The 23293-nt window shown below is 41.7% G+C and overlaps 1 protein-coding gene across 1 annotated transcript in view; it reads left to right on the forward strand.

Annotated features, from left to right (window-relative positions):
• The window catches only part of LOC149455432 (arf-GAP with SH3 domain, ANK repeat and PH domain-containing protein 3-like), a 103002-nt gene extending 88454 nt beyond the window's left edge, over positions 1-14548 (forward strand). Inside the window, exons 22-25 of the mRNA XM_089686280.1 lie at positions 3896-4091; positions 6096-6270; positions 9077-9141; positions 10375-14548. Of these exons, the coding sequence (XP_089542406.1) occupies positions 3896-4091; positions 6096-6270; positions 9077-9141; positions 10375-10439 (501 nt within the window). The 3' untranslated portion in view covers positions 10440-14548. The remainder of the gene's footprint in view (positions 1-3895; positions 4092-6095; positions 6271-9076; positions 9142-10374) is intronic.
• The last annotated feature ends 8745 nt before the right edge of the window (positions 14549-23293 follow it).

Below are 23293 nucleotides of genomic sequence, written 5' to 3' on the forward strand. Positions count from 1 at the left end.
TGTCCGAAGCTGTGTAAAAAAAGATTTGCGTAAAGAAATCGGAACGGTCTGCATCACATACAATACGCAAGACAAAACATTCATTTTTATCACCACTGCCCTACCAAACCAGGAGGGGTGTTGGGACTGCCAATGTAGAAGGTTGTGGGAAATATCTTTGACCAAGGGAGCAAAATTGTTCTCATATAGATCTCCTAAGTACATGATTCCTTCCGTGCTCCATACAAAAGGAAATTCCCATTTAGTGAAGGCAACTTCATCAGCTGATAAGTTAAGGCCCAATGCATGGGACTTCGAATTGTTGATTTTAAAGTTGGATAAGAAAGAGAACGCATCCAAGAGATTTGGTAAGGTCGTACGTGGCTCTCAAAGAAATAAAAGAATATCATCCGCATAAGCTGCATATTTGTATTCCTTATTCGCTATGTGAAAGCCCTTGATGTTATTATCAGCTTGTAAACTCTGAAAGAAGGGTTCTAAAGACAGGATAAAGATTAGAGGCAACAGCGGGCATCCCTGACATGTCCCATTATGTATGGCAAAAGAATCAGAAAGAAAGCCATTGACCTTGACTCTGTCAAGGACAGAAGGCGGTTGGCCAGGATTTGGCATAAAGTTTGGCATCTACATTTAAGAGGGAAATCGGCCTATAATTCGATGCAATACTAGAATCATTTCCTGGTTTCGGCAAGACCATAATGTGCGCAGCTAGGAGGCTCTGAGGAGGGGAGTAAACCCCAAGTTAAAGACCTTCACAAAATGTGAAGCTAAAATCCCAAGGGAACTTTTATAATATTGGGTGGGGAGACCATCCGGCCCTGGACATTTACCCAGTTTCATTTGTTTCAATGCCATCTAAAATTCTGTTTCGGATAAGGATGCTTCCAGCATCTGAGCATCCACAGCAGACAAGGCCAAGGGAGCACATGGTTTAAGGAAAGAATGAAGCATACGTGCCAGAAGACGGCCATTCTTGTTACTGTGTTCAAAGAAGAATTTCTGGCCTAAGATAATTCTGCGAGGGGCTTTAATGTTTAGCGCTTTGCTTAATTCTTCCCTAAGAGTCGTAAGCTCAGCAAGTATAGATTGAAGTTGGGAGCGCTTGTCTGCCTGTTCCAAAGTGCGAATGCGGCTCAATAGATCCTCAATATGCAATTGCGACTCCCTCTTACGTCTCGCTGCTAAAGCCAAAAATTGTCCCCTAATGACACACTTATGTGCTTCCCATTGCATCACGGGAGGGACTTCATCAGAGTCATTAAGTTGAAAGTATTCTTGCAAAGATTTTTGGAGCTCACTAAAGTCAATTGGGTCTTTCAAAAGAGAGGCATCTAAGCGCCAAAGTTTCGTACGCCATTACATAGATGGAAAAGTCAGTGTCATAGAGACAGCATTGTGGCCAGAAATGACTGCGGGATCCACAGACATGTCTTTCAAATAATGCAGGTCCGATTGCGATAAGAACCAATAGTTTATCCTACAGTATTTGTTGTGCGGGGAAGAAAAGAATGTAAATTCTTTCGCGGAGCGATAAAGTGTCCGCTATGTATCATGATGAGTTAGCTCGCTTAGCGAATTCCTAATGCTCCACAAGGCTCTATAAGGCAGCACAGAAGCCCCATTGGACGTGTCCAACAACGGTTCAACAGAACATTAAAGTCTCCTCCGACAAATATAATGCCCTTCTGAAAGGTAAGAAGGAGTTAGCAAACCCGTCTAAAGAAAGTGACCTGATTAGAGTTTGGACTATATATATTAGCTAAGGTAATCGGCTTACCGGACAACGTCCCTTTCAAGAAAAGGAATCTACTGTACCTCCCTCATCGGCCAACTGGTCCTCCAACTTGAAAAAGTGTGCTGAGAAAACAAAATAGCAACACCCTTTGATTTAGCAAGGGGGTTCGTGGCATGGTAGACCGTAGGAAAGCGATGATCAGAGAGCCTAGGAGTATTGTCTGAACAGAAGTGAGTCTCCAGCAAAAAAGCTATCTGACATCTCTTCCTGTATAAATCCTGCAGGACCATGGTTCTCTTTTCGGGCATGTTAAGGCCATTGACATTGAAGGAGAGGAATTTATACTCCAAGTCAAATGCCCTGGAGTTACCGTTGGCCATCCTTGCTTCCGGAGGCCAGCCCCGCCCAAGTGACAAAAAAAAGGGGGGGAGGGAAGGAGGAGGTTGGGGATAGGAGAGGAGTTAAAAAGGGGAAAAAGTTATTACTATGGCAAGACCCTAGGTCACTCATCCGCGGCATCTCCTGGAAGATATCTGCATTGTATGTCAGTGAGTCTCCTGTGCCAGTACTCATGGTCGTGGCCTGTGCAGAGGCCTGTGCCATTGTGGCCTGAGGTGGCAGGGAACTCAGCGTGTGGGTATCGCCATTCTGGGACCAGAACATAGGCGGTAGCTGTCAGCCCAGCTGCGAGTGTGGAGCTGTGACGGAGCTTTCTTGATCTTACCCATGATCGATTGCATTCAGTAGGCTAGGCAGGGCAGCACAACTCTCCCTCTCTTGTGTCGGAGCCTTACTACAGAGCGTCCATCTTGGATGCCGCCGAGGCCACGCCCCCAAACATACTTTTTTAAGGTAGAGTAAATTGGTTTCAGAGCTGTGACATGAGAAAAGGTATACAGTAATACCTTGGTTTACAAATTTAATTAGTTCTGCAGGACTTTTTGTATAGCGAAAATTTAGTAAACCGAAACACCAATTCCCATAGGAATGCATTGAAAGCCAAATAATCCGTTCCGAAGGTCCGGAAAAATAATCGCTACTAAAATACCGCATGTGTTATTTTATCAAGTGATGCGGTATTTTAGTAGTGACAACCTTGTGTTAATGTTTCAGCTGTCAGCAGGGTTCCCCACTGACAGATGAATGTAAAAGAATAAGGTGCTTTGGGGGGGAGCCCCTCCTGCCCCACAGCACCCCCCCATGTTGAGGGCATGTGAACTGATATGGTTCAGGACCTGCCGGGCTGCATTCTCAGATAAGGGTCTGGTATGGATTTTGGGGGGGGACCCCCACGCCATTTTTTTTAAATTTTGGTGCTGGAGTTTCCCTCAAAATCCATACCAGACCCGAAGGGCTTGGTATGGATGGGCGGAGGGACCTCACTTTGTTATTTTGTTTATTATGGTGCCGGTTTTTAAATGTAATTACCACATTTTTTTTTCTTCACTATAGCTCTGAAATTCAGCTGTCACTTTCCCCCCAGCTAAAAGAAAGAAAGTTTTCTTTTAGTTTATTTCCCTGAGTTAAGAGAAACAATGTTTCCTTTTAGTTTCTTAAAAGAAATAAAGTTTCCATTAACTCTGGGGAAAGTGACAGCTAGTTCTGTGAGCTATAGTATCGTATTGCGCAAAAATTTGTAAACCGAGGCATTATTTTCAATGGATTTTCATTCGTAAACCGAAAATTACATTAACTGAGGCATTTGTAAACTGAGGTATTACTGTAATATTAAATGTATAGCAACCCCAACAGGTACGGATAATGTTGGATGGAACAACAAGAGGCATGGCAGGAATCCCTTTACATACATAAATATATATATAAAAACCGAAGAGAGAAATCCAACAGATTCTGCCATCCAAGCTAAACAGCATAGATGCCCTGCTGGGCTACTGTATTCTTACCAAATATCCTAACAGCGGCTGCATCTGATTGGATGAAGCAGGTTTGCGGCTGAAAGTTTTCTAGCAGACTCCTTCAACATAAGCCAAACAAATAATCAGCATGTGTTAAACAGAGGCTAGCAGGACCACCTACTGATTGAATTGTGGCTGGTTCATCAGGAACTAGATAAAATTTGCTCAGTGTATGTCCAGCTTTAATGTTGCACTTACATCATACAAGCACGCTGTTTACAATCTCTCATTTCTTTCTTTCCAGCTGAGCCCATTATCATTGTCCCAGAATCCTTTGCTGTCCTCTTCGGTCAGGCATTATTCCAGGCAGAGCTCACTGGGATTGGACATCAGTAACAGGACTTATGAGACTTTTGTTATGCCTGCTAGAGTTCCAGCAACTCAGAGATCCCATAGTGTGGAGAATCCACCGCCTTTACCTGCCAAAACCCACAGCCGCAGTAAGCAGTGCTCACCTTTCTTACATTTCACATTTTAACAGCTCGTAATGTGCTAATTAAAGTTTATTTCTGATTGCATTGGCTCACTTTAACCTGATAAAAGACTTTTGCTTTATATAATCTGAATTCTGAGCATCTCCAGAATCAACTGTGATCTCCTAAATTCCTGATAATGTTTTGGACTTAAAAAACAAATAGTAAGTATTTCTTAATACCTCAAATTGCTCTTTTATGGTGGTTCTCATGTTTGAATCATCACACTGTCTAGGAGAGATTTATTAGCCTTGGGTTTACAGCAGAACAGTAATGTAGGTGCTGTGCAGGGAGCTGAATTTCCCAGTTTAAGAGCTTAGATAGGTGGACTCTATGCCCAGAAAGTGGGGCCTGCTGGCCAGTTTGCCAGTTCAAAGAAGGTGGGGGTGATGGATCAGTGTGCAGGACAGGAAATCAGTTGAAACCAAACCTGTGTGGTAGCAAATGGTACATAATGTAGAACTTTAAGTCCAGGAGGTGGCATGCACCTTGTTTGACGTAACTCCCCATATGCCTGCAGATTTTACAAAGTAGCTTAATTCCTGGTGTTCAGCTTTAATTGAGCCCTGGTTCACACGGGTATGACTTCAGGTGTGACATGAGATTTACAAATTGCACCTGAAGTCGCATCTAAAGTATTGCAACTTGCATTCATTTCTGTTAAATGAAGTTACAAGCCACAGTGAAATTGGAGGTACAATCGCACTGATCAGCAGCTTTGAATTTGCGCTACTTTAAGTGAAGTAGCGCAATTTCAAAATTGCATTCAGTGTGAACCAAGGATAAAAGTCATGGTTCTTCCCGCATGCATGACATGGTGGTACATTCTTCTGAACAAACTATAACTTTTTTAAATGGGGCATATGTTTAGGAGACTGATTCTCATTGTAATATGCAACATCTATGTACCAGTTCTTTTTATACGAGGATTTGTAGAATTGTTTATATCTTTGTCCTGGTGTCTATGTTTCCTTTATATCACCATCTATAAAATGTGCCAGTTTTCATACTTTTTAGTTCCATGGTGTTCATCTCTAAAGGGTATATTTTCCTAATCATTATCTGCTTTTATCACGATTGAATAGAGAACCACTAGAAAACTTGCTGCATTGATAAAACATATTTACTGTTCTATGGAGTATTTGTTCCCCATGTTGATCAAGTTCATTGTTGTACCTCCGCATCTTACTCTTGCATGTGAATTCCAGATCCCAATAACATTCCCTTTAGTTACAATATGACCAAAGGTAAATTTCTTTAGCACCAGTTGTTTTGAAATATTTACTGTTTTACAATGACAAAATCAATTATTTTATCAATGGTTCACCAATTATTCTCAGGGGGACCCACCATACTCAAAGTAAACACCGCAAAGTAAACATTTAAAGTGATTCTAAAGGTTAATTTTTTTTTAAAATAATAAACATGCTATACTTACCTGCAGTTAGCAGTGGTTTTTCACAGAGCAGCCCAGATCCTCATCTTCTTGGGTCCCCCGCAGGCTGTCCTGGCCCCTCCCTCCTGTTGGGTGCCCCCACAGTAAGCAGCTTGCTATGGGGGCACCTGCTGCTCCGTGTGCCCTTTCACACACGGAGCTGAGGCTTGGCCCACCCCCTCTCCTCATTGGCTGACTGACTGTGATTGACAACAGCGGGAACCAATGCCTTGGATCAGCCAATAAGGAGGCAGAGACCCAGGACAGCCGAGGATGTCGTTCACATTGATGAATCATGATAGGGTTCAGGTAAGTATGAGGGGGCTGGGGGAACTGCTGCGCACAGGTTTTTTACCTTCATGAGTAGAATGCATGAAAGTAAAAAACCTTGAGCCTTTACAACCACTTTAAGGGATTTTAGCATAAAAGGCGTATTTGCATATGGTGGCAGAATTGGTTAATGTGATGTCAAATAAGTACAAGAAGCACTTCCAGTTGATGACACAATTGACAAGCTTATTTCTCATCCTGTGTAGAAGGTCATGAATTGACTTCCCCTCTAACTGGCAGTTTGGAGAGACCACTCAGTACTTCCTCCTACTCCCCAACCCGAGAGGACTGGGAGGGAGTTTCCGATGCAGGATTACAGCGAAGATCATCTGAACCTACTCGCTATAATGCTGAAAATAGCCATAGTCATGGACAGTTTAGGTGAGAATGCAATTCATAAGGCTTAGTTTTTTTATGTCTTTTATGTGTTTACTGGTGTCGGATTAACTTGAAAAGCTATATACAGTCAAAACTGATATTTCATTTTTGCATGGTTACTGCTGATTTGACTCATTTCCTAGTGTCTTCTGTGTCTGTGGAAGTCCATTGGCTCGAATTCCCGAGTAGAATTATTGAATTGACCTGCAATTCTTACTCCCTTGTTGCATTCTGCATGGTTGAAAACAAATAGAAAATTGTAGCAGAAGTAAGATCTTCTCATGATGACATGGCAGATTGGTGGAGCTGCCGTGTCATGTGCTGTGATTGTAGCAAGATTTCTGGACAGCTGTTACAAGCCAGTGGCAGGTTGGACTTGTTGGCATCTACCCAAAACTGATCCTTTAAAGATGTCTTCCAGCCTTACTCTTATTTTACTACACACTATGAGCTTCTCATAGGGGTTCATTTACTAAAAGCAGATAGGCTGTGCACTGCAAGTGCACTTGGAAGTGCAGTTGCTCTAGATCTGAGGGAACATGCAAGAAAAAAAAAACAGCATTTTTGCTTGCACATGATTGAATGAAAGAAATCAGCAGAGCCTCATTTCAGATCTTCCCCTCAGATCTAAAGTAACTGCACTTGCAGTGCACAGCTTATTTGCCTTTAGTAAATCAACCCCATAGTGTGCATTAGAAGCTGCACCACGGAAGACAGAGCCCACCTCTTTTCCTAGTGGAAGATGCCTAGCTTCATATAGGTGTTTCCTTTCCAGCCTTACTGCCCCTGGCCTGCCCCATTTTATTTATTGAATTTCAGTTCAGTATTAACTAGGGTGGTCTGTATGCAAATGAAATCTGCCTAGGAACGTTCTCCTTTTTATATTTGCAAAACCCCTTCCAAGAGATTACTCTAACTGCATTGTGCATTGCAAAGAGAAGCACAGAGACAAAGTGATGACACCACTAGGTCTAAAATAAAGTATGCACTGAAAACATAAAGATTTTAATGAAAAATGTTAGGGTTGTACCGATACCGATATTGGTATCGGTGCTGATGCAAGGCATTTGCACGAGTATCGGTACTCGTGCAAATGCACTGATACCTGAAAACGATACCTTCAGGCCCATTTTTTTCAGCTATCAGCAGGATTACCCCACTGACGGCTGAAACATAAACAGAAGAATTCCTGCAGGTATTGGTTGTTAAGGACTGGGCTGTCCCGTTCTTAACGACCAATGATATTTCAGCTATCACCAGGATTTCTCCTCCTCTCCCGCCAGCTGTCACTTCTGCTGGGTAGCTTCCCCTCTTCTCTTCCCCTCCCGCCAGCTGTTACTTCTGCTGGGTAGCTTCCCCTCTTCTCTTCCCCTCCCGCCAGCTGTCACTTCTGCCGGGTAGCTTCCGCTCTTCTCTTCCCCTCCCGCCAGCTGTCACTTCTGCTGGGTAGCTTCCTCTCTTCTCTTCACCTCCCGCCAGCTGTCACTTCTGCCGGGTAGCTTCCCCTCTTCTCTTCCCCTCCCACCAGCTGTTACTTCTGCCGGGTAGCTTTCCCTCTTCTCTATCCGTCCCGCCAGCTGTCACTTCTGCCGGGTAGCTTCCCCTCTTCTCTTTCCCTCCCGCCAGCTGTCACTTCTGCCGGGTAGCTTCCCCTCTTCTCTATCCGTCCCGCCAGCTGTCACTGCTGCCGGGTAGCTTCCCCTCTTCTCTTTCCCTCCCGCCAGCTGTCACTTCTGCTGGGTAGCTTCCCCTCTTCTCTTCCCCTCTCGCCAGCTGTCACTTCTGCCGGGTAGCTTCCCCTCTCCTCTTCCCCTCCCGCCAGCTGTCACTTCTGCCGGGTAGCTTCCCCTCTTCTCTATCCGTCCCGCCAGCTGTCACTTCTGCCGGGTAGCTTCCCCTCTCCTCTTCCCCTCCCGCCAGCTGTCACTTCTGCTGGGTAGCTTCCCCTCTTCTCTTCCCCTCTCGCCAGCTGTCACTTCTGCCGGGTAGCTTCCCCTCTCCTCTTCCCCTCCCGCCAGCTGTCACTTCTGCTGGGTAGCTTCCCCTTTCTGCATTTATTAATTCATTAAATAACAATAAATTTATTTACACGTTATTTTTTTAGTTCCACTTAAGTATTAAGTATTATTACTAGAATCCCACCCTAACCACAACTATTTTGCCCTCACTTATCCCCCTACTCCCCCCCTGCCCTCACCCCAGGCTCACCCACCTCCCAAAACCACCCCTCTACCAACTCTATCTAGGCAATAGGTATCGGTAATTGGTATCGGCGAGTACTTAAAAAAAGGATTGGTACTGGTACTCGGTGTTAAAAAAAATTGGATCAGTGCATCCCTACAAAAATGTAATTACCTTTTCTAGTAGAGACAGTGCCACTTTTCTCGCTGATATGCTTGATAAGGTTTACATCACAATTCTTTGATTTCTATTTGTCCCCTGCAAAAGTAGTGAAGTGTACATCTCTAGGATAAATTGTCTAGACTGACATATTTTCAACTCTGAAGTGATTGTAACTATTAGCTACTGTTACTATGTCTGAGGATGCTACTCATGGCTGGACTAGGGCAGGTATATAAGGCTGCTGTCTTTTTTAAGGTATTTCAATTTTATTTTCTGTTTTTTTTGTTTATTAAATGTAGGTTTTTATTATCTTTATTTGTAAAACCTATAAAACTTTCAGTAAAAACTATTTGATCAAAACAAATGTAATAACCATGTTATAAAGGAGGGGGGAGGACCATGGAAGCCAAAATATAAGTAGATTAAACTTTATCTTTAAACAAATATCACTGTCTTCATATTGCAGCACGGATGGAGTAAAGTCCTACAGGAGGGTGAGATGCTCCCAAAATATGGAAAGTTCAGCACAAGGTAGGCCTTCACTGCTGTGGTCAACAGTGGCATCTAATAACTGTGATATTATTTACAGGTCTGGCAGGACAACAGGAAAAGGAAAGGGCAGTGTCAAAGGAAATAGTGGGGTTTGTTTACTAAAGGCAAATAGACTATTCACTTTGCAAGTGCAGAAAGTGACAAAGAGGCCATGTCTTGAAACATGTTGTCCTGGAGACCTGAGATGCTTATGGCTATCCCAGACAGGAGATGACTTGAACTACTGGCAGTAAGTCACTTCATTTTAATGCCATGTCCGGTTTTGAGACAGCGTACATCGGGGTTGTCATCGGAACCTGGTATCTACACTTGAATTCTGCTATTTCTTCATACTTTCACGTGTCGGACTTCCTCAAGGGCAAGTTGTAGTGGCTCAACTCATAATCACGGGGCCACCAGGAAAGCACATAAGAATACCCATTTTAAGGACATTGACATGTGGTTTTAGCAGTGTATTATCAATAAAGTAGACACATTCATTTGCACCATTGGACTTTTTATGACTGTTCTAGTTGGGACATTCCCTTTTGAACTCATAGGTCCGGATGGCACATGATGGTTGTTTCTTCCCCATTCCAAGGGTGCATTATCATTGCAATCACAATTGTTCTGTAGTGGCACTGAAATACTCTCTACTGGCTACACCCTGTGGTGTATTCCCTTGTTTTAAAGTTCACATGCACATTCCCTAGATTCCATGTGCTGGGTTTTTTTCTGGGACTTTACTTTGCAAAGAACACCCAATCACATGCAAGGAAAATAAAAAAAAACAGCATTTTTGCTTGCACATGATCAGATGATGGAAGTCAGACAAGCTTCATTTCATTTACTAAGCTCTGGAGCAAATTGCCTTGCAGAGTGCAACTGAATTTGCAAAGCAAACAGTCTATCTGCCCTTAGTATATCAACTCCATAGTTTCTAGAGCAAGTTACAGTATATAAAAATTGCACGCAAGAAAAGTGGAGGGTGTTGCTCATAGAAAAAAATAAGGTTCCCTCTACCGGTTTTACAAATTAAACATGGATGGATGACTAAGGCCAATATACTATCACAGTTGTTAAATGAAGATCAGTGTGTAGAGGAGGGATTTAGAATATTATAACTGTTTAGAGCAGAGAACAAATTCAGAGGATTTCAGGGAGAAATAATCTTTTCAATCATAATACTATTTTTCTTAATGCAGCATGTTTTGTTGGGTCTTATGATTTCAGGTGGAATTTCCAGAGGGAGATTTTATCGTGATGATAATCAGCAACCTTCGTCATCTCCACAGTGATACCTACCTATCAGAATGAGACAGTCTACTTAAAGAGCAGTAAACATTGATATTGGTTGGATATTTCCATCACCCATTATTTATATAATGCTCAGATAGGGCAAAGAATAATAAGGGTCTGCTTCCAGATAGTTCTAAACACATTCCAAGCATGTTCCACATCTTTTTTAAATGTTATCTGTTTTATACTTGTATAAATAGCTGTAATGTCGTCTCTTTTTTTCCTAAATAATTATGCTGTTTTCTATTTTTATTCCCTTTTTTGTCTTCTATTCATATTAAGGAAACATACTTGTATCCTATAGCTAAAACTGTTAAACTGATGATAATAACCTTGTAAACTTTTTAAAAAATATTTTGCTACATATTTTCTATTTTACATCACATGGAACTGTTTGTATTAGATACAGCTTATTTGTATCTTTCTTTTGATAAAGCTGAATATGGTTTTCCATATTGTGCTTCTTCCACATTGTTGGCCCTTATATAATGTTATACAGCTATAATCCCATCGCCAACCTCGATGGCATGATCCATATACTTGGCTCTCTGGCTACAGTTTGTCCTGCTGTAATAAAGCACTCTTAAGCCCAAAAGCAAACATTGCAGCTTTCCAATTCTTAGATGTGATGACTTTATTTTCTTTATATTCACTTTGGTGATCTGCCCAGTAAGTCTGTTGTTTTTCAATAAGGACAGATGTCCTGCAAATGTAGCAGTTAGAGGATTGAGACAAACCATTTCCCACTGACAGGGGTGCTTACAATGATCAGCTTTTATTTATTTAAAACCTTTATCTCAAAAGGAAATAAAAAACAAACTGTTTTCTGTAACTATGTAAAAGGTGTGAGCTAGGGTTCGGCTTTAATTTGTTAATGTATTTAAAGCTGTTAGTACATCTAACACTCCCCTTGTCCAAGACTGACAATGCTGCTGTCCAAAGGTGCCCCGTGTACTCCTTCATCCAGAGTGGTGGCACTCTAATATAGGAGGTGTGTTACTGACCAAATCACCAGGTGAAAACAGAGGGGAAAACGCCTAGAAAAGAAAACTAATACAGCCTCTAATGATTGGTAAGCTGCAATATATTACATTTTTGATACACATTATAATAAACTGGGAATCCGTGCAATGTGGAATATCGAAAAAGTGTGTGTATGTATTTGAGTTGGCTGCTAAACACCTAACACCACCCGAAAGGTTGTGTGAAATCTGAATAAATAGGGTGCAGCGCTACCTAATCTATAAATGATAGTATGAAAGGTGTTGTGGTGAGTGCAGCAGCTACAGAGGGAGCACGTGTGAAGACACTGATTATTGAATAAGAGCACGCTCACAGCAGCACCATTACATATATGCTCAAGAATTGGGACTTTTTTAAGAATGGAAGGAGCTTTTTCGTCCAGTGGACTGTTTTCATACAAATTGAAGGACTTACCACATTTATGGTCACATGTTTATATGCTATTTTTCTTTATTGAGGTATCTTGAGGAGGAAGGGGCATTATAGTACTGTCTGCAATTTCATCCTAATACTAATTTGCATACACTGATAAAAACAAAATTAAAGGAACACTTTTTAATCAGCTTATAGCATCAAGTCAATACAACTCCTGGGATGTTGATCTGGTCAGTTAAGTAGCAGAGGAGGTTGTTAATCAGTTTCAGCTGTTTTGGTGTTAATGAAATTAACAACAGGTGCACTAGGTGGGCAACAATGAGACGACCCCCAAAACAGGAATGGTTTTACAGGTGGAGGCCACTGACATTTTTTTCCCTACTCATCTTTTCTGACTGTTTTTCACTAGTTTTGCATTTGGCTAGGGTCACTGTCACTACTGGTAGCATAAGACAATACCTGGACCCTACAGAGGTTGCACAGCCAGTCCAACTTCTCCAGGATGGCACATAGAAGGTCCTTAACCCACCAGCAGGACTGGTATTTGCTTCTTTGTGCAGGGTGGAACAGGATGAGCACTGCTAGAGCCCTACAATATGACCTCCAGCAGGCCACTGGTGTGAATGTCTCTGACCAAACAATCAGAAACAGACTTCATGAGGGTGGCCTCAGGGCCTGATGTCTTCTGGTGGGCCCTGTGCTCACTGCCCAACACCATAGAGCTCGATTGGTATTTGTCATTGAACACCAAAATCTGCAGGTCTGCCACTGGCGCCCTGTGCTTTTCTCAGATGAGAGCAGTTTCACCCTGAGCACATGTGACAGACGTGAAAGGATCTGGAGAAGCCGTGGAGAACGTTATGCTGCCTGTAACATCACTGATGGTCTGGGGAGGCATATCCATGGAGGGACGCACAGACCTCTATAGACAATGACACCTTGACTGCCATTAGGGTATCGGGATGAAATCCTTGGACTCATTGTCAGACCCTATGCTGGTGCAGTGAATCCTGGGTTCCTCCTGGTGCACGACAATGCCCAGAATCATGTGGCGAAAGTATGCAGGCAGTTCCTGGAAGAAGGAATTAATACCAATGAATGGCCCCCACGCTCGCCTGATCTAAATCCAATAGAACACCTCTGGGATATCATGTTTCGGTCCATCCAACACTGCCAGGTTGCACCTCAGACTGTCCAGGAGCTCAGTGATGCCCTGGTCTAGATCTGGGAGGAAATACCCCAGGACACCATCCAACGTCTTAGGAGCATGCCCCAATGTTGTCAGGCATGCATACAAGCATGTGGGGGCCATACAAACTACTGAGTACCATTCTGAGTTGCTGCAATGAAATTTTAGCAAAATGGACAAGCCTGCTGCATCATTTTTTCACATTGATTTTCGGGGTATCTTTGAATTCAGTCCTCTGTAGGTTAATAATTTTCAATTCCATAGAACGATAGGGCATCCTTACATTCCTAACACATTACCCAGTCCATATCAGTATAGATATCCAGCATGATATTTTTCCCCATTGAGATCTGATGTGTTCAAAGTGTTTCTTTAATTTGTTTGAGCAGTGTAGTATGAATAGAATTTATCACATATGAGGTGTATACACAGCTCACAGTATTTTAGTCACACTCACACTAGGTAGAGGGAGAGGTGTACTGTAGTTCAATCACCACCATTTTATTTACACATTTTTCACATTTATTTCCCACCTTTCATACTATCATTTAGGTAGTGCTACACCCCATTTGTTCGGATTTCACATATTACATTTTTGGTTGAGTGTTATATCACTTTAAAGCTGAACTTCGCTCAGAAACTTTTTTCTGTGTAATTGCTAGTGGTTCCATACCTTTAGCTGGTATGTTGTCCATTTGTTTCCCAAGTCCATATTTTCTGAGTAAATAGATGTGCATTATTTAAATCAAGGGCTTCCTTGCCTATGATATCCGTTTTGCAAGACCGGTGGTCACTATGCCATGTATTCTCCTGGCCACTGGTCTTATCTCTGCACTGCGGTAGTACTTTACAGCGAGCGGTGACTCAATTCCGTCCCTGATCACTGTAGTGGGCAGACCCGGGAGGATGACACTCCTGGTGTGATCTGTCCACTGATGCAGCATCATTAGAATGACAGTCCAGGAGTCTCCTCTGCTCTCTCAGCTCCCCATGCCTGCAATATGCAGGCTATGTAAATGAGCACAAGCCTCAGTATGACCATGCCCTTCCTCACAGTCTCATGCTTTTAGTGTACCCACCCACATTCACTACAATTTCCACTTGAATGGTGGAAACTGTCATTTTTCTAAACATTGTAGAGTGGGAGGGCAAGATCTGATGTGATCTCTGCTTTTCCAGCTCCTCCTAGAGCCGGCTGAAGCTGTCATTTTTTGAATTAGAGCGGTGATGTCATTATTATTGTATTAGACTTTTCTCCTAAACTGTGAGCAATATATTTATAAACCTCACTGTTTAGTGCTTTATATAGGTAGGCGTACTAATAGTTGATTTTTGTTGGCATCTCACAGTTCTTCTCTAAGATTATTATTATCATCACATAATGAGGACAGTAAAATGCAGGGTGAAAATAATTTATTAGCAGTTACACATTTTGATGAAATACTTACAAAAATATTTGTGTACATATATAATATTTATATATCTGACAAATGCATGGCTAAATAAAATGATCTTCCTTTACCTACTGCTCAGATTATTTGAATTACAAGTAACAAATACAAAGTCCTATATTTGTAGATCTGAAAGTTGAATGGCAGATAGAGCATGATTAACGAAGACGTATCCTTAACATTCATGCTTAAGGGCATTTTCACACTGCCCCGCTGCAGTTTAGCTTCAGTATAGTGTTCCAGTGGTTTTTCATAGACTTCAGTTAAGTTCTATTTAATTATTATCATTATTATTATACAGGATTTATATAGCGGCAACAGTTTGCTCAGCGCTTTACAATATAACGGGAGACAATACAGCAACAATACAGTTCAATACAAGAGGGATTTGAGGGCCTGACCCGTGGAACTTACAATCAAATAGACTTCTATTAAAGATGCAGCATGCAGGGATGCTGATAAACCTTAATCGTCTTACTCCCCGCACCCGACTGCTAGCTGGATCCTTCTCCACCAAGCATCCTTTACTTCTTCCTTTTTTCTTTCTTTTTCTTCCCCTATCTCTATTCTCACTCCTCTCTCTCTATTTAATTTATCCTTCTCTTTTTTTTTTCCAAGTCCCTTCTCTGGTTTTGGACACAGTTAACCAAGGGCCATGAGGGGCATATCCTTTTATGCCCTGTTGAACATTTGAGGGCGATTGCCCACTTTATACAGGTTACAGTGGTCTGAGACACCAGACCTGACAAATAGTTTTACATTAGATATCATTTTATCTTTTATCAAGGGCCACAGTTTATATGGGGGGGGGGATTGTATAATTTTCTTTACTGGTTTGCAACTTCTTTCTTATGGAAAAAATGAACAAACACCATTGAAAAGAAAGATGCAGCATGCAGGACTTTTGGTGTGCTTTCAGAAAACCACACCAAAAACTTGGGATAATAGAAGTCTATGATAAACTGCAGGTAACTTGCACAAAAACTGCAGGGGGGCAGTGTGAAAGCACTCTTATGTGTGTGTCAGTACAATCACACTATCATTAAAGTATAACCAGAGGGAAAACTTTTTTTTTCCTAGTTTTGGATAGAGTGGAGAGGGACACCTGTCAGTTTGTATAGATGTCTATACCCCCATTAGGGAGATTCACCCTCTCTATTTGTCCTGTTTACCGGTTATCATTGAAAGTAAAAGAAAATCCCAAGTTTGGGTTGACATATCAGAACAGTAATAGAGGGGAAATCTTCCAATGGGAACACTAGTTCTGGTGACACCCTGGGATTCCCCCACTTTGGAGGAATTTCTTCTCACTATGGGACATGGATGACAAAAAGAAACTGACAGAGGTTATAACCCTTCCTCACTATCCCAAATGGTAAAAAACAGTTTTGCCTTCAGTTACACTTTAATAAACAAAAACACTACCCCCGAACACATGCCAATAGAGATTGCAGTGAGTCTATTGTATAGACATAGCTCCTCTCTGGGAGAGTTGCATTTAGATAAGAGCAGCAAGACACAACCATAATGACGATATATATATATATATATATATACTGTATATACAGTGCCTTGAAAAAGTATTCATTCCCCTTGAAATTTTCCACATTTTGTCATGTTACAACCAAAAACGTAAATGTATTTTATCGGGATTTTATGCGATTAACCAACACACATAATTGTGAAGTGGAAGGAAAATGATAAATGGATTTCAAAATGTTTTACAAATAAATATCTGGAAAGTGTGGCTTGCACATGAATATGCTTTGATCTAAAACATTCCATTGTAGCTCTGGCTGTATGTTTAGGGTCATTGTCCTGCTGGAAGGTGAACCCCAGTCTCAAGTCTTTTGCAGACTTTAACAGGTTTTCTTCTAAGATTGCCCTGTATTTGGCTCCATCCATTTTCCCATCAACTCTGAGCAGCTTCCCTGTCCTTGCTGAAGAAAAGCATCCCCACAACATGATTCTGCCACCACCATGTTTCACAGTGGGGATGGTGTGTTTAGGGTGATGTGCAGTGTTAGTTTTCCGCCACACATAGCGTTTTGCTTTTAGGACAAAAAGTTCAATTTTGGCCTCATCTAACCAGAGCACCTTCTTCCACATGTTTGCTGTGTCCTCCACATGGCTTCTTGCAATTTTCAAATCGGATTTCTTATGGCTTTCTTTCAACAATGGTTTTCTTCTTGACACTCTTCCATAAAGGCCAGATTTGTGGAGTGCACGAATAATAGTTGTCCTGTGGACAGATTCTCCAACCTGACCTGTGGATCTCTGCAACTCCTCCAGAGTTACCATGGGCCTCTTGGCTGCTTCTCTGATTAATGCTCTCCTTGCCTGGCCTGTCAGTGTAGGTGGACGGCCATGTCTTGGTAGGTTTGCAGTTGTGCCATACTCTTTCCATTTTCAGATGATGGATTGAACAGTGCTCTATGAGATGTTCAAAGCTTCAGATATTTTTTTATAACCTAACCCTTCTTTAAGCTTCTCCACAACATTAACCCTGACCTGTCTGGTGTGTTCCTTGGCCTTCATGATGCTGTTTGTTCACTAATGTTCTCTAACAAACCTCTGAGGGCTTCACAGAACAGCTGTATTTATACTATGATTAAATTACACACAGGTGGACTCTATTTGCTAACTCGGTGACTTCTGAAGGCAATTGGTTCCGCTAGATTTTAGTTAGGGGTATCAGAGTAAAGGGGGCTGAATACAAATGCACACCACACTTTTCAGATATTTATTTGTTAAAAAATTTGAAAACCATGTATACATTTTCCTTCCACTTCACAATTATGTGCCACTTTGTGTTGGTCTATCACATAAAATCCCAATAAAATACATTTACATTTTTGGTTGTAACATGGCAAAATGTGGAAAATTTCAAGGGTCATGAATACTTTTTCAAGGCACTGTGCATATAAATATATATTATTATATTACTGTATTATAAACTGTGTATAGAAACAATTTTAAAACCTAAAACATTATTTAGATTAAGTTGACTTCTTTTACATGTGTATCTAAAAATATAAAAACAAAGGTATTTTCTCTGTGAGACTGTTCAGAATGTATTGAAAAGGAGCCTGTTAACCTATGCAGATGCCCCCTAGTTGAATAGATCAATTAATTTAAGAGGCCATTGTCAATAATGCTATAATGATAGCATCGTAAAGCAGATTTAGTGTCTGATCTACAGTATATTTCAGGTTAAGCTCATGAACACTAAGTAATATTTGGGTGCACAGATATTTATTATCTCAGATAGACCACAGTGATCCCCCTAACAATACCTTCCTCTGCTTTTATTGGCCAAAAGGCCAGCAGCAGCTATGTTCATGCATAATCCAGGCTTAGCATCTATTTTCTGGAGTGAGATGTTGGCTCAGTGATAACAAATTAAGGTACTGTAAATCCTGATGCCACTGCATGTCCACATTTGCGTAACACAGATCAGCCCCTGCCACAACCTCTCACATTCTGATTTACTACCACTGTAGTTGCATGTTGCAGTCTGATCACATTGTAAAGAAGACTGAAGAAACGCTGCCTCCAGCAAACTGGTAACATCATCTCAGCCTAAGGAAATGCTTCTTGCTGCCTTTACCAAATGGATGACATCATCTCAGCCTAGGGCTTTTTTAAATATGCCGTTGCTATATGTTATAACATGACAGTAACAACTAATAACAACCCTGCAACAAACCTGTGTGCTACCTTCTTAAATCCTGACAGGATAAAGAGCAGTGTAGAGAATCCAGTAACCAATATCAAGTGGTCAGCATTTAACATTCATGGAATTCACAATAGTTAACCAAAATCTGATTAGTTGTTGTGGGTCCTTACACTTTTAACATCACTGTTCTTTGAAAGGTCTTATTAAATGAGCCTAACTGTGCTCTGTTCATTAAAAAGTAGTAGTTTTTTGGTTTATGTTTTTGGCAAGTTCTAATCATTACTTATAATGATTCTTTGACTTCCGAGTTGTCAGTCACTGCGGTGGAGGAAGAGGAGAGGCATGGCTTTGGCTCTGGGCGCACTGTGAACGCCTGCACATATCGTAGTTCCAAACCATAGTGCGCACGTCCATAGGTACCAGTAGGCACAATGGGCACCAGCATAATGGAAGTCTGGCAGTGTGATTGGGGTAGAATTTAAGAAGGCATCTCAGAAAGGGAAGATTAAAAAAAAAAAAAACACAGCAAATGCATGTACAGTTGCAAGAAAAAGTATGTGAACCCCTTGGGATTACGTGGAGTTTTGCATGAATTGGGCATAAAATGTGCTCTGAACGTCACAACAATAGAAGAACACAGTCTGCTGAACATAATACTACACAAACATTGGATGTTGCCATGGTTTATTTGCACATAACATGTAAACAGTGCAGGGAGGAAAAAGTATGTGAACCTTTGGACTTAATAACTGGTTGACCCTCCTTTGGCAGCAATAACCTCAACCAAACATTTCCTGTAGTTGCAGATCAGACCTGCACAACGATCTGGAGTAATTTTGGACCACTCCTCTTCACAAAACTGTTTCAGTGTAGTAATATTCTTGGGATGTCTGGTGTGAATCGCTCTCTTAAGGTCATGCCACAGCATTTCAATCGGGTTGAGGTCAGGACTCTGACTGGGCCACTCCAGAAGGCGTATTCTGTGCTGTTGCAGCCATTGTTTTGTTGAATTACTTGTATGCTTTGGGTCATTATCCTGTTGCATCACCCATCCTCTGCAGAGCTTCAGTTGGCGGACAGATGGTCGTAGGTTTTCCTACAAAATGTCTTGATAAACTCTGGAATTCATTTTCCCATCAATGACAACAATTCGTCCAGGCCCTGAGGCAGCAAAGCAGCCCCAAACCATGATGCTCCCTCCGCCATGTATTACAGTAGAGATGAGGTTTTGATGTTGGTGTGCTGTGCCTTATTTTCTCCATACATAGTGTTGTGTGTTCTTCCCAAACAACTCAATCTTGGTTTCATCTGTCCACAGAATATTTTGCCAGTAGTGCTGTGGAACATCCAGTTGCTCTTTTGCAAACTTCAAACATGCTGCAATATTCTTTTTGGACAGCAATGGCTTCCTCCGTGGTGTCCTCCCATGTACTCCATTCTTGTTTAATGTTTTCCTTATTGTAGATGTGTCAACAAAAATCTAAGCATGTGCCAGAGATTTCTGTAGGTCTTTAGCTGACACTCTGGGATTCTTCTTTACCTCATGCAGCATTCTGCGCTGTGCTCTTGCAATCATTTTTACAGGACGACCACGCCTAGGGAGAGTAGCAACAGTGCTAAACTTTCTCCATTTGTAGACAGTCTGTCTTATCGTGGACACATGAACATCAAGGCTTTTGGAGACGCATTTGTAACCCTTTCCAGCTTCATGCAAGTGAACAATTCTTGATCGTAGGTCTTCTGAGAGCTCTTTTCTGTGAGGCATGGTTCACATCAGACAGTGCTTCTTGAAACCAGTAAACCCAAAACAGGTGTGTGTTTTTTAAGGGCAGGACAGCTGTCAGCAACACATCCAATATCATCACACTGATTGGAGTCAAGGTTGGCTCACTCCTGGCTCCAATTAGCTCTGGGAGAAGTCATTAAGCTAGGGCCTCACATACTTTTTCCTCCCTGCACTGTGAATGTTTCAATGTTATGTGCAATTAAACCATGGCAACATCTAATGTTTGTGTAGTATTATGTTCAGCAGACTGTGTTCTTCTATTGTTGTGACTTAGATGACTTTCAGAGCACATTTTATGCCCAATTCATGCAAAACTCCACGTAATCCCAAGGGGTTCACATACTTTTTCTTGCAACTGTAACTTATGTTGCCAGTACCTAATTTTTTAAAAAAAAAATGACTTTAATATCACTTTAATGTGTTAAGAATTCAAGCAGATGCTCAAACTCATTACAGAAAACATCAAAAATAAAGTGTCAGTAACAGAGTTACATATGTTCAATACATCCCTTTATATTTTCTTTTCCACTTGTGTAGGCGTATTTGCTAATTATCTCAAATGTAGCATGTTTGTCTGCCTTTGGCACAGTTTTCTTAGCTTTGCATATGAAAAGCTTTCCTCACATTAGCAGTGAAGTCCAATGTGTTAGCCATATCTTGATACTTAGAATGTACCTAATTAATTATTACAAGGCTGATCCCTTAGTCTTGCTAGCTATTTGCTTCCTTTTGAACTTCTTATCAGGCAGCCATCCTTCTTGATAGATGTTCCCAGGAATCTCTGAGAAAAAAATTTTCTCCATTGTCCATTGAGGGACACATTAATTCAGAAACAGTCAAGTTATAATGTCATCTAAGTAAGACTGAGACACTGACAAACAGAAAAAGTTGTAAGACAGTCCCCATATACAGTGAAGGAAATAAGTATTTGATCCCCTGCTGATTTTGAATGTTTGCCCACTCACAAAGAAATGATCAGTCTAAAAATCAAATGGTAGGTGTATTGTAACACTGAGAGACAGAATAGCGACAACAAATTCAAAAGAAATGCATGTCTAACAAATTATTCATGGATTTGCATGTTCATGAGGGAAATAAGTATTTGATCCCCTTTACAAAACATGACTTAGTACTTAGTGGCAAATCCCTTGTTGGCAATCACAGAGGTCAAACGTCTCCTGTAGTTGGCCACCTGGTTTGCACACATCTCAGGAGGGATTTTGGCCCACTCTTCTTGGCAGATCCTCTCCAAGTCATTAAGGTTTGGTGGCTGACGTTTGGCAACTTGAACTTTCAGCTCCCTCCACAGATTTTCAATCGGATTAAGGTCTGGAGACTGGCTAGGCCACTACAGGACCTTAATGTGCTTCTTCTTGAGCCACTCTTTTGTTGCCTTGGCCGTGTGTTTTGGGTCATTGTCATGCTGGAACACCCATCCACGACCCTTTTTCAATGCCCTGGCTGAGGGAAGAAGGTTCTCACCCAAGATTTGATGGTACATTACCCCGTCCATCGTCCCTTTGATGCGGTGCAGTTGTTCTGTCCCCTTAGCAGAAAAACACCCCAAAAGCAGAATGTTTCCACTACCATGTTTGACAGCTGGGATGGTGTTCTTGTAGTCATAGGCAGCATTCCTCCTCCTCCAAACACAGCAAGTCGAGTTGATGCCAAAGAGCTTGATTTTGGCCTCATCTGACCACAACACTTTCAACCAGTCATCCTCAGCTTCATTCAGATGTTCAGTGGCAAACTTCAGACAGGCCTGGACATGTGCTTTCTTCAGCAGAGGGACCTTGCGGGCACTGCAGGATTTCAATCCTTGTCGGTGTAGTGTGTTACCAATTGGTTTCTTGGTGACTGTGGTTCCAGCTGCCTGGAGATCATTAACAAGATCCTCACGCGTAGTTCTGGGATGATTCCTCACTGTTCTCATGATCATTGACACTCCACGAGGTGACATCTTGCATGGTGCACCAGACCTAGGGAGACTGATAGTTTTGTGTTTCCTCCATTTGTGAATGATTGCACCAACTGTTGTCATCTTCTCACCAAGCTGTTGGGCGATAGTTTTGTAGCCCAGTCCAGCCTTGTTTAGGTCTGCAATCTTGTCCCTGACATCCTTGGACAGCTCTTTGGTCTTTGCCATGGTGGAGAGTTTAGAATCTGATTATTTGATTGCTCCTGTGGACAGGTGTCTTTTATACAGGTAACAACATTAGATTAGCAGCACTCCCTTTAAGAGACTGCTTCTAATCTCAGCTTGTTACCTGTGTGAAAGACACCTGGTAGCCAGAAATCCTGCTGAATGATAGGGGTTCAAATACTTATTTCCCTCATGAACATGCAAATCAGTGCATCATTTCTTTTGAATTTTTTGTTGCTATTCTGTCTCTCAGTGTTACAATACACCTACCATTCGATTTTAAGACTGATCATTTCTTTGTGAGTGGGAAAACATTCAAAATCAGCAGGTGATCAAATACTTATTTCCTTCACTGTAACCTCTCCTCTGCCCAGCATGCCTCCAATTTTTTTGTTAGTATCCTAGATAGTAGGACACCATTTCTGCAGCCCTGCTGCAAAATAGTCAAACTATTTTGTGCTATATTTCTATCTTTGTGGTAAAATTTTCCATGGTCGCTTAAATCAAGGTCTTTGTAACGCTTTCATTTTTTTTTTCTTTGGTCACTTGAATCAAGATTTCTATGTTGCTGCTTGAGATGGTCTTTTCATAGTAGATATTTAGAACAGCAAATCCACAGCACCAGCTTTTGGGGTCATACCCAGGCCCTGCTAGATTGAACAATTGCAGGGCCAGCCTGGAATGTAACCTTTGAGCCCTGGACTCTTCATTGTGGTGCCTTCCAGGCCTGAGTGTACAGTGTTGGTTAGCCATTGAATGCTTTTCAGGTCCAGACACCAGCATCTGGGGTGGGTTTCTTTCTGAAGACTCACTTAGGGAGCAAGACCAGTTGGGCTGAAGCACTGGTTGCAACCTTAGGCGATTTTTCAAATCTTCTACCACCGCCAGTTTAAGTGTGGTAAGGATTAGTGCTGATGTCATCAGCTATAAGGAGTGCTGTATGCATACTCTGTGCTTTCTATCCCACCATTCAGTCTAGAGGAAGCACCATCCCGCCACTGCTCCTGCTCTTGAAGCACTACGTGGCTCATGCAATCTCCAGTCTTGTTCCACTGGCTACAGTGACTTGATCACCTCCGACTTATGGAAACCCTTAAAGGACCAGTTATCTAGGTTTGTGAGTACTCAAAAACCTTGCATCCCTTTGGACCTAGTTGCTTCTGCTTCCAAAAGACAAAGGACAGTTCCACAGCTGCTGGGACCTCAG

The sequence above is a fragment of the Staurois parvus genome, unplaced genomic scaffold (genome assembly GCF_062004578.1).
Source record: "Staurois parvus isolate SC_StPar_1 unplaced genomic scaffold, SC_StPar_1.0 ptg000394l, whole genome shotgun sequence".
Lineage (NCBI taxonomy): Eukaryota > Metazoa > Chordata > Amphibia > Anura > Ranidae > Staurois > Staurois parvus.